Below are 13,244 nucleotides of genomic sequence, written 5' to 3' on the forward strand. Positions count from 1 at the left end.
CCCCCCCCTCGCAAATATAACACCTTTTTATATGACCATTGGTTCCAATAAACAAAACCCAGCAAATCATCAAAAGGGAGATTTTTCAAGTACATTCTTTAACAAAAACAGTATAAATATATTAAACATATGACGTTGGACAAGGGAATCAACAGATTCCCTTTGAAATATTCAATTCGAAAATTGGAAAGAAAATCAATTGTTATCAACATCTTGAACATTCTTTGGTCAGTTGTCTTTCTTTGTTACCAAAGAATGTACAAAATGCTAATAAATATTGATTTTTTTGTTATTTGTTTACCAAGATCCACCGAGAGATTTTTGTTAAAATTGGTGTCTTGCACACGAAATTTATGTCTATCCGCTCATTTTTTATTTTTATTTTGCTAACTTGATTTAGATGATATAGATATTATGTAGCAATGGGTTACGAAATCTTGTTTCAAGATTAATCTTTAAGAAATGTTAATTGAAATTAATGTTTGTCAAAGATTTTTTTAACCTTTCACGTCCACGCGCTGTGTGATTTGTCCCTCACGAAGAAGAGTTCATGTGTATTCGGCTTCTTGATGATTTAGGGTTGCTTGTTTTATTTAATATAGCAAAGTGTTATAAAAATATCGATTATAGTTTCTATTCACAAGAATGATATTTGCCAACAAATTCAATCCCATTACCTCTTGATTATAGAGCAGGGAGTTTTTAATTGCGCTACCAGTCAGGGTATATGTATATTCTGTTACTACTCTCTGCAGGACTCAAGGGAATAATAAGAAATGAACTCTTTAAAAGGGCTCTTAACCTATAATTTGTCAATTTAAATGAAGAGGAAATAAAACGAATTTTAAAGGAAATATCTTTCCAACGTCTACATACAGAAGAGAGAAATAAACTTTATTTGTTAACGTTTCGTTATAAGATAAATGTAAAATATATTTGAAAAATAAAACTGTTAAGAATACAGCAAAAGTACACTAAACTGCGTGGTAACATTTCCCGTATCTTCTGAATCCATATAAAGAAAATTGGGTATGTTAGTTACATTAAACTGTACTTACCTATTCATGTAAAATGTTGCGTAGGATTATGAATACAATCTTTGTTAAAGGTTTAAGTTCAATTAAACATTACTTAGTCATTGTACAACAATAAAACATAATGTCAAGTACCTAAAATAGAACCATTCCGCCACTAGTTTTAACGGTACTGACGATGTCACCGGCTTAACTATCAACGAGAGAGCTACCAGAAAGTGTGTGAATATTAGCACGCACCATCCTAGTTTAAAACGAGGTCGTCGAGTGCAGGGAAACTTTATACTTGACACTTTTCAGTATATCACTTATCCATTCAATATCTCGCAGTATATATACTGATGGAATGTACATTATCTCGTCAGATTACATGACGTTTTTCACGTTTATATCGTAATTCTGCCAAATCAATTATGTATGTACATGTAACACATGATTTAATCGATTAAAGTCTCTGACGTCGCTGATCAGAAATTACGATAAACTAAATACCAATTAGGGACGTCTACGAAATAAGGATGTCCATTTTCTCGTCCAATTGCACTGTGCAATTTTCATATTTATTTTGTTACACTGTAACTCATATGTATGTTGCTCATATTTAAATTGGCTTACATTTTAATCTTATGACATCATGGATTGAAAAAAAACCCCGAACATTTAGATTCTTACCTTTTCAGTACACCTGGCCTTAATGTTGAATTATTTAGGCCACTATGCAAATCTTTCTTTGGTTCATATTTCTGCCCACTTTTATCGATTTTCGGTTCGAGCTACGGTTAAGGTGACACTTTTTGGGAATTTCTTGTTGTTTCGTTATTATTTATATTTTATTTAGTAATAATTTTGGTTTAAATTATTGTTTTAATTTTACACGATGTAGAGGAATTCTGCCAGGCAAACAATCAAAAACACTGTAGGTCAACGCGGCAGAATGGTAGCAGATGGTGTGTGGATACCCTTTGTTCATAAAGTTTTTGTATTCTAACTTAATATGTCTGGGTCGATCGGTCAACATGTCACCTTTGTCTTTCGGATTCAATAATATGTCGACTTGCCCACTATACTTTTACATAATAAATGCTTCCGCATTTAACGGGCAATACTTCCCTCAACATCAATGGGTTCTTAATAGTTGAACAGCAACTAACATAAGTCGGCATATTCGTATGGTAACATTACTTGTCAAGAGTAAATGTTAGACAAAGCAACCTTCTTAATGTGTCAAGAATTTATGATGGTACTTTACAACCCAACATAATCTATTTTTGGTTTGTCTACTTGGACAATGTCTGGCTGGGATGGGTCTCTGTCTGAGACACTATCAACAACTTATGTATGCTGTCGTTACACGAATCCTGTCGTTGCCACTTTCAATCCCCGCAGCTAGCCGTAGCCTTGTAGCTTGGATTTATTTTTGCATGGTTTACATGAAATAATAGAACACTTCAGATATCAATTTCAAATATTTTAACTATGAGTACCACTAACGGGTTTTTAAAAGACGATGGTCCTATGGTGCAGTAAACATTGTTACTTTTCTTGGCTCTCAGTATCGACATAGTTTTAAAGATTGCATTTTTAGTGATAAGTGTACTAACTCACCTTTACAAAATACGTTCAAATGAAATATCTTTCATTTAAATAAGAGGGATCGAAGAGCTATGTCAACCGCACAAAAACACTTAAAAGATTATCTCCGAAGAACAAAGACATCAGATACTATTGTGTTTCAGTGAATATCGGATGTTATTGCATGTCAGCTGTTCCTGCGTTACAAAGAGGGAGATACTCATGAATCAGAATCCTGCTATATAAACCGAAATGGTTGGAAATACAGGTAAGAGGTCCATCCGTTTGGAAGACTCGATCCAATTCAAAATGAGTAAGCTAAGCGTAAGAGGTACATATTAATGTATGTTAACAAGGTAGAGGTAATGCTTACGACATGGTTATATTCTCAGTGTCCCTCCTAATATCATAAAACGAACAAATAAGGTTAGCTTTTTGACCCAAGTAGGGTTTTCCTGAGATGATGCTAGTTACATAGCACTCATTTTAGTTCCTGTAAGTTTGATTTCTCAATTTTTGAGATTCTGAACAAAAATATCCAACAGGCTTTTCCCATTCTTACCACAAGTCAGAAAGGTACTAACGAATCTCATAAATATTGTCTCTAAAGAAAACGAAATGTGGACATATGACTAGAAGAATAGACGCATGTATTCTACTGTAGTACCTAAACAGGTGAAATATGTCTCGAAGTGGTCTGAAGTAATAGGAAAAGCAACATATGTGTTAGATTAAGATACTAATAGTAAAAGAATCAGTCCAAACATCTCTCAGATAATAAAGAAAACAATCGGTTGGGCGTTTTATTCAGAATCCCAAAACTAGAGAAACTAAAGAAAGGCAGCAAGGCTGTAAAGCCTACTCGCTTCTTATCTGTTATCAGGTCACCGTGTAAATGCTTTATATCAGTTCGTAAAAAATTTGGAATAATAAATATTCAATTTGTTAAGCGTAAACCTCAAATGAGTAACATTAAAAGACAAAATTGAAACTGTAATAAATAGATTCGAAAGATAAATGCAATACATATAGTTCATTTACCAGCAAACAATGGAAACTAACAACATGGTTTGACCAAAATGGACAAATAATTGGGAGTGTATACGTGTAAAACGGATTTACATTGGAATCGTGCAGGGCTATTATTTGTGAAACATTCCCGTGCAAGGGTGTGCCTACCTTAATCGACAAAAAAGAAACGGTGTGTACATCCTGATGACCAATCGGAGGTGGCCGATAAACAAATAAGAAGCAGGTTAAGCATTCCAGCAAAGGAAAAATGAATGATAATAATTATTATAGATTGTATAATTCCTGGAAAGGCTTACCAAGCTTTTCGCTTAAACTGTATTTTTTGGACAGAGAGAAAGATTGAACACGTGTTAAACAGGGATTAACACGTACAAACACAAGTGAAGTCACAGGTTATTCTGTTCTGGTATAAGTTATTAAACAAAAATATTAGAAAAAACCACCTTTTCATAACTCTTACTATGTATATATTTATATGTTTAGAAAAGAATATTTATCGAAACTTTGTTTAAAAAAACAAATCTTGCTACATCACAATGCAGATATACAATTTAAAGTATTGGTATTTTTTTCAAATTAAGACATTAATAAAAACCGGTTTATATGAGTTTATTTTTATAGAAAAAAATGTTATCGTTTAACACACAAAACTTTATGTTAAGACACAGATATTATGTGTTCGTGTTTAAACGTCTTCTGTGACCTTTGTGAATTATTAGTTCAAACATCTGTTCAAATAAACTCAAAAGCATCCCAAAATTAAAATTCAAGCCAACACAATTTTCTTACCAAGCTCGCCATTTCATTCAAATCCTGAACCTGCCAATGTATACACATAGTTAATTACTATAAAAGAAATACATGAAACACAATAAGTAACAACCTCTTTTAGAGGAAGATGTGAAAGTCAATAATGATTAAAGTGTTTTGAAGGAGTTGCGAAACCATAAACCAAAATCCTGATACATTTCCGGATTAGGAGAAAATAACCGAAGTTTAGTTTGTATTATTTTTCATATTACTGTAAATCAATTTTATTTCTAGTGACTATTTATTTCTGAAAATCTTTTTTTCTCACGTCTTTTTTTTCTAATTCATCTTAAAATATTTGTCTCACAAAAAAAAATAAAAAAATTGTTTACAGTAAATTAATTTGATTTTAAGTATAGATGGTCTGCAGGGAAATGATTAAACAGATAATGAAATATTTCTAATACTCGGGCAAAGTATTAGTCTAGGTATTTGAACATGTAACACAAATAAGGTACGCTATGTGGATATTAATTTATTTTCATTTTCTTAACTTTTTTCAGACACTACATAAATAGGCATCAACAACAAAAACAACAATAGTTATAGTAAAATGAATAAGGTGAACAACAAAATTATATAACTGTGTTTCAGTTCAATAGACAGCTATGTTTGATATTGCACGAATCCACATAATTTGAAATCGTCACATTCCTGTAGATATTCTAACATCACAGATGCGCAGCATTGATAGTGCTACCAGCTTCAGAAGCAGAAAAAAACACCAATATATAATAAAAATATAATAAAATGTATCTTTACACGTCAATGAAACTTTATCTAAAGAAATGCAAAATAATGTTACTCTGTTCAAAGTAAGAATTTAAAACAAAACTGTAATGTTTTTGTTTGAAAATTCATCGCATTAAACTGAAAAACAAAATTTCGTTACATAAAATCATTATCGTTGATTAAAATAAACGTACAGGAAATGGAAATATGTTTAATAAATTCATCAACGAGACGAAATCACGATAACAATGGTTTGAGCTAAACAATTGATAAATAAAGTATCTGCTCGCTTAAACTGTAATTTAGCCAGCACATGAGAAACAGAATATCAGACGTGTTGCGGGAACAACGAGTAAACACAAATACAATTGATAAACGTCACGTTTTAGTTAGTTATTTCCTTGCGTAATCGTGAATTACACAGAGGTCATTTGAGTGGAACATTTATTGTACGGTTTGCACTGTCATGAAGAATCCGGGGTTTTGTTCCATGAGCATGCGCAGTACATGGTTTGAGCTTTTACAGTCTCAGTTTCTGTTTTTGTATCACAATATTCGTCGTCGTCATGGCAACCACTGATAAATTGACAAATGTTTTTGCGAAAAGCTGTCAAAGGGTGTACCTCGGTTTGGGAGAGGATAAACGAAGAAGTCCGAGAGCTCCGGCGGCGACCGCCTGACTGTAAGAACCTTCGGATCTTAAATCGGTACCACTTCCGTTTAATCACGCGCCGCACCTGCAATAATGAATTCCAATTGCCACATGACATACCTTTTGTATCTTTATTTAAATCATGATCATAACATTTAGAAAAAACATCATCACAAGTTTATAGTTATCCTAAAGTGTACATGAGATACAAGAAAATGTATCCACATGGAACATTTAAAAGATACGACATTGAATCGAACCAGATGTACTATTATCTTTCTGTCAACGACCTGGATGGAATTGAAAATTGAAGTACCGGTTAGATACTAATAACGGTAGACAACCCCACTTACCTCTCCATTTAGGAAGCAGTAGAATATGGAAACCATTATTCCCTGCAATAAAAAGATGTATATAGAACAATGAAAAAATCTCACATTCATATCTCTGGCAAAACAAAGGACATTTGTTAGACGGTTGAATCCCTTAAGAGAACCTTTAAGACCCAGTTCAACACGAAAGACTTTAATACAGTTTAACTGCCAATAAAGTCCTCCACGCCTTCCAATGAAACTCTCCAGGATAACAAAAAAGGCAAGTTATTTGGGTAGTACATGTACAAACACGAAAATCTAATAAAGAGTCGTACAGTCAAGCACGTTTAGTACAAACACGCTTATTGCGATTCCCTGTGTATTGCGAACTGATTCTGTTTCCCCAGCCCAACTCCATCGTACTTCTATGTAATTACATGATCATTTTGCGGATCTTAAACAGAGAATCGTTGTCTATTACGAATCAAATCAGCGGTCCCACAGGTGGAATTCAGTGTTTTAATAACATAAACAAATTTGCTATACACGTATAACGAACTGCTGTTATAACGAACTGATTAACTCGGTCCCTTGGGATTCGTTACACCCGTATTTTACTGTATAGGTAAAAGCAGATGAATTCCGAAAAGATAAATATGACAAATAGACGAGAGAATCTCATGTAAGACACGTTTATTATTAACTCCTGGGGTCCGGACATAAGTTCGCCATTTGGAAACTATCCTTTTATCTACCGGTTTTCAATTTTACAAAGTACATACAAACCATATAATCGATATTAATATATATATATATATATATATGTATATATATAAGCTATATATAAGCACGACGCTCTTACTTAAATATGGCTTTATCTATTATTTGATACCTTAATTGGCGTAATATTCATCACAATTTTGATTCACAGTTTTGCAAACTAACTTTAGTCACGACTTTCCTTCGTATAACCTATATGCGAGGATTTGTGATAAATTTGAAATCTCAATAAAATCTCCTCATGAAATAATGAAACGATATTTAAAACTACAGAAAAGCAATTAAAAGCAGCACCAAAATAGAAGCACAATTCTTAATGACGTCATGAGTACCTGTATGGACTGCAGGACAGCATTGGTAATGTGATACGCGCTCTGCAGGCCACCTCCGTCCTCCGGGTTGTAAACAAATAAGATATTCGTGAGACCTAGGAGTGGCATCAATACGATAGTGGCCTTAATGGCTCTCCTGTCAAAATAAAAATAAAGTATGAAATAGATGAGGTAATCATATATTTCACAAATCAAATTAATTGCAGGAGAAACACAACTTGCATTTACTTTTTTCTGGGAGTATTAATAACTTTTTGATATTTGATATGAAATAAAGTTTGGAACCGTGTAACTTCCCCATATGTACGGCTTATGTGTGAATTGTGTTATCTTTACGCTGCAATCCAAAGGAGATTATTTTGTAACTGGTGATATGATTGGCTCATGCTCTTAAACAATCAACTTGTACATCGGTCTATTTGGTAGATAATGTTTGAATCGTTCTTTAAACAAGGTGCCAAAAGCAGTTAGAACCTTATTCACGTAGATGTGAATTTGAGCTGGATATTCTGAAGATGGCCATCAGCAGATATATTCAAATGAAACAGAAAAGTGTTGATCGAACGTCAAATTACAGGTAAAACGATAATGTTCTTGTATATTATGACTTTCTGGTCTTACTTTTATAAGGGCCCCCGTGTATATTTTTCATTCGTTCATATTTTGCCGTAACTGTACCGATTTTGAGGTAAGATTACGGTTTTGTTGACACTTAGGTGTCCTCTTGTTGTTTGTGCTTGGTACAATAAGTACAAATATTGTCATACCCATATCGATGACCAGGTTTGCGAAATCCAATTCACCTAATAAGAGATATGATATGACATATTTTGGTGCCACGATTGTTCGCTATGTCAAGTTGTCCAGTGGTTTTTTGTATAACAATAATAAAAATGGTTGTCAATGATAGCAACACGTAATAGCATTCATAGCTGATATGAATGCCATATTACCTTGTTTGGGTTATATAGTTGCAATGTAATGTGGTAAATACTTCATTTTACAATGACTTTTAACCATTTGGTTGTTATGCAAAGATCATGTAATCAAATTTTTGTGTTGAGCATGAAAATATTTTATTCTTTGTCGTTAGCACAATTTCATAACACAATATAACTGTAAATTGAAATTGTAAATTTACTACTGGAATTTTCAAAGAAGATTGATTTGTGTTATGGCATCATTTATCAATATATTACAAGTTCTAAAAGCGATAACAAACTCTATAATTACATCATTTATACTAATTGGCTTTTTGAGATTTTGAGATACAATAGTATTAGAAGAGCGTTAATTAAAGACATTAGGAATATGATTGATCACATCTGAAGTTCATAAATTCACACAAAAATCTTCGTTTCTGGAGCAAATTATGAAAACTCCATTCATAACAGTTGGTTGATGGTTAATCAAGGACAAAACGTTTTGTCATAATTTAAATTTATTTCACAGGCGTAATCGGATGGTATTTAATTGGCTTATTTTGTCATTTTACACTCCATTAAACCTGTACACTGGAATTTAGACAACATTTGTATATGAATGAGTTACAGTGCCATCCTATTGCTATTTTAAACAGACTCGCATGGACTAACTCGATAATGAGTGCATGCTATTTTATTGTGACATTGAGGAATTAAGGAGCATTTCTGAAAAGAAACTCTGACGGTGCGGAACTTTCATGAATCGTAATAAAAGTGAAAGAAACAAAATGTTAACCAATTAAAACACGGTTCTCAGGCCAAAACTATCTAGTTATATACGAAATGAAATTAAAGGGATGTAATTGTTCGCATGAATATTAACAATGGAGTTTACTGGTGTTTGCCTCCATTGAAAGAGGCGTTCTTAAACTTGAGAAAAGCAATCAAATAAACGTTTTTATAGTGACACATCGAACAAAGGACAACGAAATCGTCAACAAAAGTCGATATTGTACTTTCAATTATATCCCAGGATACTTTCAAATTTCTTAAGAAACTCATGGAAAACTACTTATTACGGTAAGTACAAGAAAATGGATAAACACTATTGCATTTTAGGAAATTAACTTTAGGGATATTTCAGATTTAGAAAAAAAAATATGTACCGCTGATGTTTTTCAGATACAGAAAATAGTATGCGTGTACTATCTTTTAGTGGCCCGTCATGCAAGCGGACTTGTCGATAGAAGGGCAAACATTATTCTTTCCTACTTAGAAATTATTGTAGTGATTTAAAGTTTGATTTTCACCTTGTCCACTTAACTGGTAGTCCAGTATGTACTTGTTCCGATGAATAGGAAACAGCCTGTCATTTTTTTCTAGAATGTCCTATTTACTATGATTTGGGGATTAATTTGTTCAACTTATTCAGTAATTATGCCTTTGACCATAACCATATCGGTATTGACATTATTTTACATGGCTTTCTTAGTTGTGAAGGTAATACAAACAGACTAATGCTTCGTGATGTACATTACTTTATAGGGAAATCCAAACGCTTTAACTTTTACAAGATCTAGAAAGCCATTATATTGACAAAAACTGTAACTTTCTATGAAAACAGTTGAACATGGTTGTGAATTTATTTGAGTAGGTAATAAATATATATTTTCACTTATTTATTTTGTGCTCCTCTACACAACGTTTTACTTATACTTTTGATAAATGTACATATCGAGTTAATTCTGTATATTTGATAGTAGATTAAATAGTAAATAAATTAATACACAGTTTAGGTGGTGATGACCTGTGCAGTACTTCTAATTGGACTTTTGGTCTATCTACCTAACTGTATCGAATGTTAAATAGTAACTAATGTGTATACGTGTAATTATTATAATCAATTACTATATTTCTGTTTTGTGTGTGAATCTGCGTCGGTGTGTATATGTCCTATGTCGTATTGTAAATAATAAAATGTGAGTTACCTCTCTTTAATTACTTTATCGTTTACATTTATGTATTTTCATTTCACAATATCTCTAAAATATATTTAGCTTAAGTTCTATAATAACACTCTAGCCACCTATGGAAAGCATTTATATAGGCTTGCCTATTGTTCGATCCGTTTGACCATAACACCATGTCAATAAAATCTGTTAAATGAAAACATAAGTCGATATTGTAGTTTCAATTATATCCCAGGATACCTTTAAAGCTTGTACGAAACACATGGAAAACTACTTGTTACGGTAAGTACAAGAAAATGGATAAATAATTTGGCATTTTAGAAAATCAACTTTAGGGATATATCAGGTTTAGAACAAAATATGTACCATTGAGGTATTTCAGATACAAAAACTAGTATGCGTGTACTATCTATTAGTGTCCCGTCGTGCATGTGTACTTGTCGTTTGACTATCCATTTGTTCACATAGGGGTGAAAAGAGGATATGATACAAAGCATTTCTTTCTCGAGAACGGAAACTTAAGATATACGTGATCTAAGAAAGGATATATAATTAGATAAAACATACTGCTGGTATACCCACTTCTATAATATATACAGGCGTATAGTCCCAAAGAGAGGTTTGTAAGAGCTGTTAAAAAATCTTCCCGATCGACATAAACCAAACATCTTTAAAATAAAATAGATTAACGTGATAAATTCAAGTAAACTTGAACCTAATCAGGTAGAGCGAAGTTGGTTCGTGGTCTTGACTACCGAACCGCTATGAATATATGGTTAAGTAACATCTTTGCCACCGTCATCATGACGACACGTGATGTCGCTCAGGGACCAACATGGCCTTTTGAATATAAAACGAAGATAACGTCTGAGGAAAGAGTTTTATCACTAGAGACGTTTGACCCGAACAGAAGCGCCAATGTAGTGGTTACCATTATCTGACGGCGTTCTAGCTGTTCGGAGCAATCGCAAACGGCAGAAATGAGCAGTATATCGAACACACCCGATAACGTCAGCTGATATCACGCCTTTGAGACCCATCGGTAGACAAGAAATTTTGAGCAACAATCTTCTTATCAAAAGCCAGTGTTATCAGAGCAAAAAGCCAACTCATCTGATAATTTCTATGAAAAGCGTTGCAGAAAACAATACTGCTAAATAGATAACAGAGGGACCGAGGAAAATGTCTAAGGCTTAGGAAATGTATGACATTGCAATTTACACAAGACACTAATTCGGAACGATTTTTCATATATGCATATCTTTTTGTAAGTTTATATGTAGAGTATATCTAAACTGTTTTACCTTTCACTTTTAATGAAATCATTCGCTGAATTGTTTTTAAATCTGGGAATGAGCTATCAATATATGAGTTTACCGAAACAAGATCAAAGCGGAATGTGTTTTTTTGTTATACACCAGACCAAGCGCTTGTTACAAACAGAAAACAATCCAACACATTTGTGTACTTATTCAGATAAGTTTAAACAAACTTGTTTAGTTTGATAACAAAAATATGCAACAGGGGTACATATTTGATTCGCAGAACAATATGAAAGGGACGTATGTTTGATGTGAAAGAAAATATTTAGGGTGTGGACTTACACATAGCAAAGCAATATTGAAGATGCTTCGTGTGTAAAATGAAAAAACTGGAAGGGGTGTCCAAGATAATATGGAAAAGACACATATTTGATTTCCAAACAATATAGCAGTGTCTCTTGATACAAGTTGTGCGTTAAAGATAAACTTAAAAACACTGCTTTTTCGTGGGACAGATATTTTGTACATATTGGTACACAGAATGGATTGAGCAGATGAATTCCCTAAAAATATGCATGAACCAATATAATGTACATCATTTATCAGTTTTTATTTATAAGGGAATATAAAGTTTGCGGTTATGCTCTTTGATGAAGATTTTTTTTTTTTTTTTTTGTGTTGCCCTTCTTTACTATATGATCAATGTTACATTAGACATGAGGCGACCATACCGATACATTTACATTTCCACTACAATTTCCTCCATATAGAACGTAATTAGACCGGCGTCGTTTTGAAGCTTCTTCTCCCGCTTTGAATAACATGATGCCATAGTTAGAAGAAAACCTTTTGGCTGGTCAAGGTATTTGTTCGCACTGACAACAAGGATAATTCCATGTAAAAAATATAAGCGTATTTTGGTCAATTAATAACTGAAAATTTAGGATGGAAATAAAAGGATTTCACGGCTGCATGGAATATGTATGTAACCGATTACCGTTCATACCAGTATGAACACTGAAAAAAAGAATTGCCGTTCAATTGATCAAGAATCTTGAAAAAACGACGAAAAGCTTTCGCTGAAAAACGTGATGCGCGGAATAGATAACTACTTGTTTGGTGAAATGAGTCATTACTGAAATATGTAATCTTTGAACGAAGTTTCGCTGAAATGAGTTTCCGCTACAATAAATGTTCGTATACACAGGTTTACGCTAACGTAGGTGTTTGCTGAAACACGTGTTGTCTGTAATAACTAATAACTTAAAGGAATGTTTGTTGCAATACAGTAAGTAATTGCTGAAATAATTTTACGCTTAACTAAGGGTTCGCTGAAATAGGTGTTTCCTGGAATACGTGTTCGCGAAAAACTATTTTATGATACCCTCAGCAGTGTAATAGTATACCTTGTACAAACAAGCCGTATATTTCTGATTATTTTCTTAGAAAAACTGACATTAGTATATTGAGAACGGGTCGAAAGGGAAGCCGCCCGGGATAGAGAGATTGCATATTTATAAACCTGTTTACAATTTTATGATCTGACGTCCGGGCTACGATGGAAACTATAGAACACAGAACACACTATATTGCCGATAGGTCCGGCGACCAGGTTCATTTTAATATAAGTTGTGTCTGCACCGGTTATACCAATCTATCGCTAATCACGAAACACTATGTCAATATTCCTGGCTGGCCCATTTAGGCTAATGACTCAGCATCAGCTATCATAATACTTAGGCCGGTACCGACGTAGGAGTTGTTGAGGCGAGATGTAAATAACCTAATAAACTCGTATCTTAAATGACGAGCAGTACTCATATAAGTGACA

At 33.4% G+C, this 13,244-nt stretch overlaps 1 protein-coding gene across 6 annotated transcripts in view; it reads right to left on the reverse strand.

Annotated features, from left to right (window-relative positions):
- LOC110465167 (diuretic hormone receptor-like) overlaps window positions 1–13,244 on the reverse strand; it is a 175,274-nt gene that overhangs the window by 4,290 nt on the left and 157,740 nt on the right. For all 6 annotated transcript variants that reach the window (XM_021520818.1, XM_021520849.1, XM_021520826.1 and 3 more), the window contains 4 exons: window positions 7,259–7,394; window positions 6,186–6,227; window positions 5,804–5,917; window positions 4,428–4,457 (listed from right to left, as the gene is read on the reverse strand). In XM_021520818.1, the coding sequence (XP_021376493.1) occupies window positions 4,428–4,457; window positions 5,804–5,917; window positions 6,186–6,227; window positions 7,259–7,394 (322 nt within the window). The remainder of the gene's footprint in view (window positions 1–4,427; window positions 4,458–5,803; window positions 5,918–6,185; window positions 6,228–7,258; window positions 7,395–13,244) is intronic.

Source organism: Mizuhopecten yessoensis, unplaced genomic scaffold (genome assembly GCF_002113885.1).
Source record: "Mizuhopecten yessoensis strain PY_sf001 unplaced genomic scaffold, ASM211388v2 scaffold1557, whole genome shotgun sequence".
NCBI classification, from domain to species: domain Eukaryota; kingdom Metazoa; phylum Mollusca; class Bivalvia; order Pectinida; family Pectinidae; genus Mizuhopecten; species Mizuhopecten yessoensis.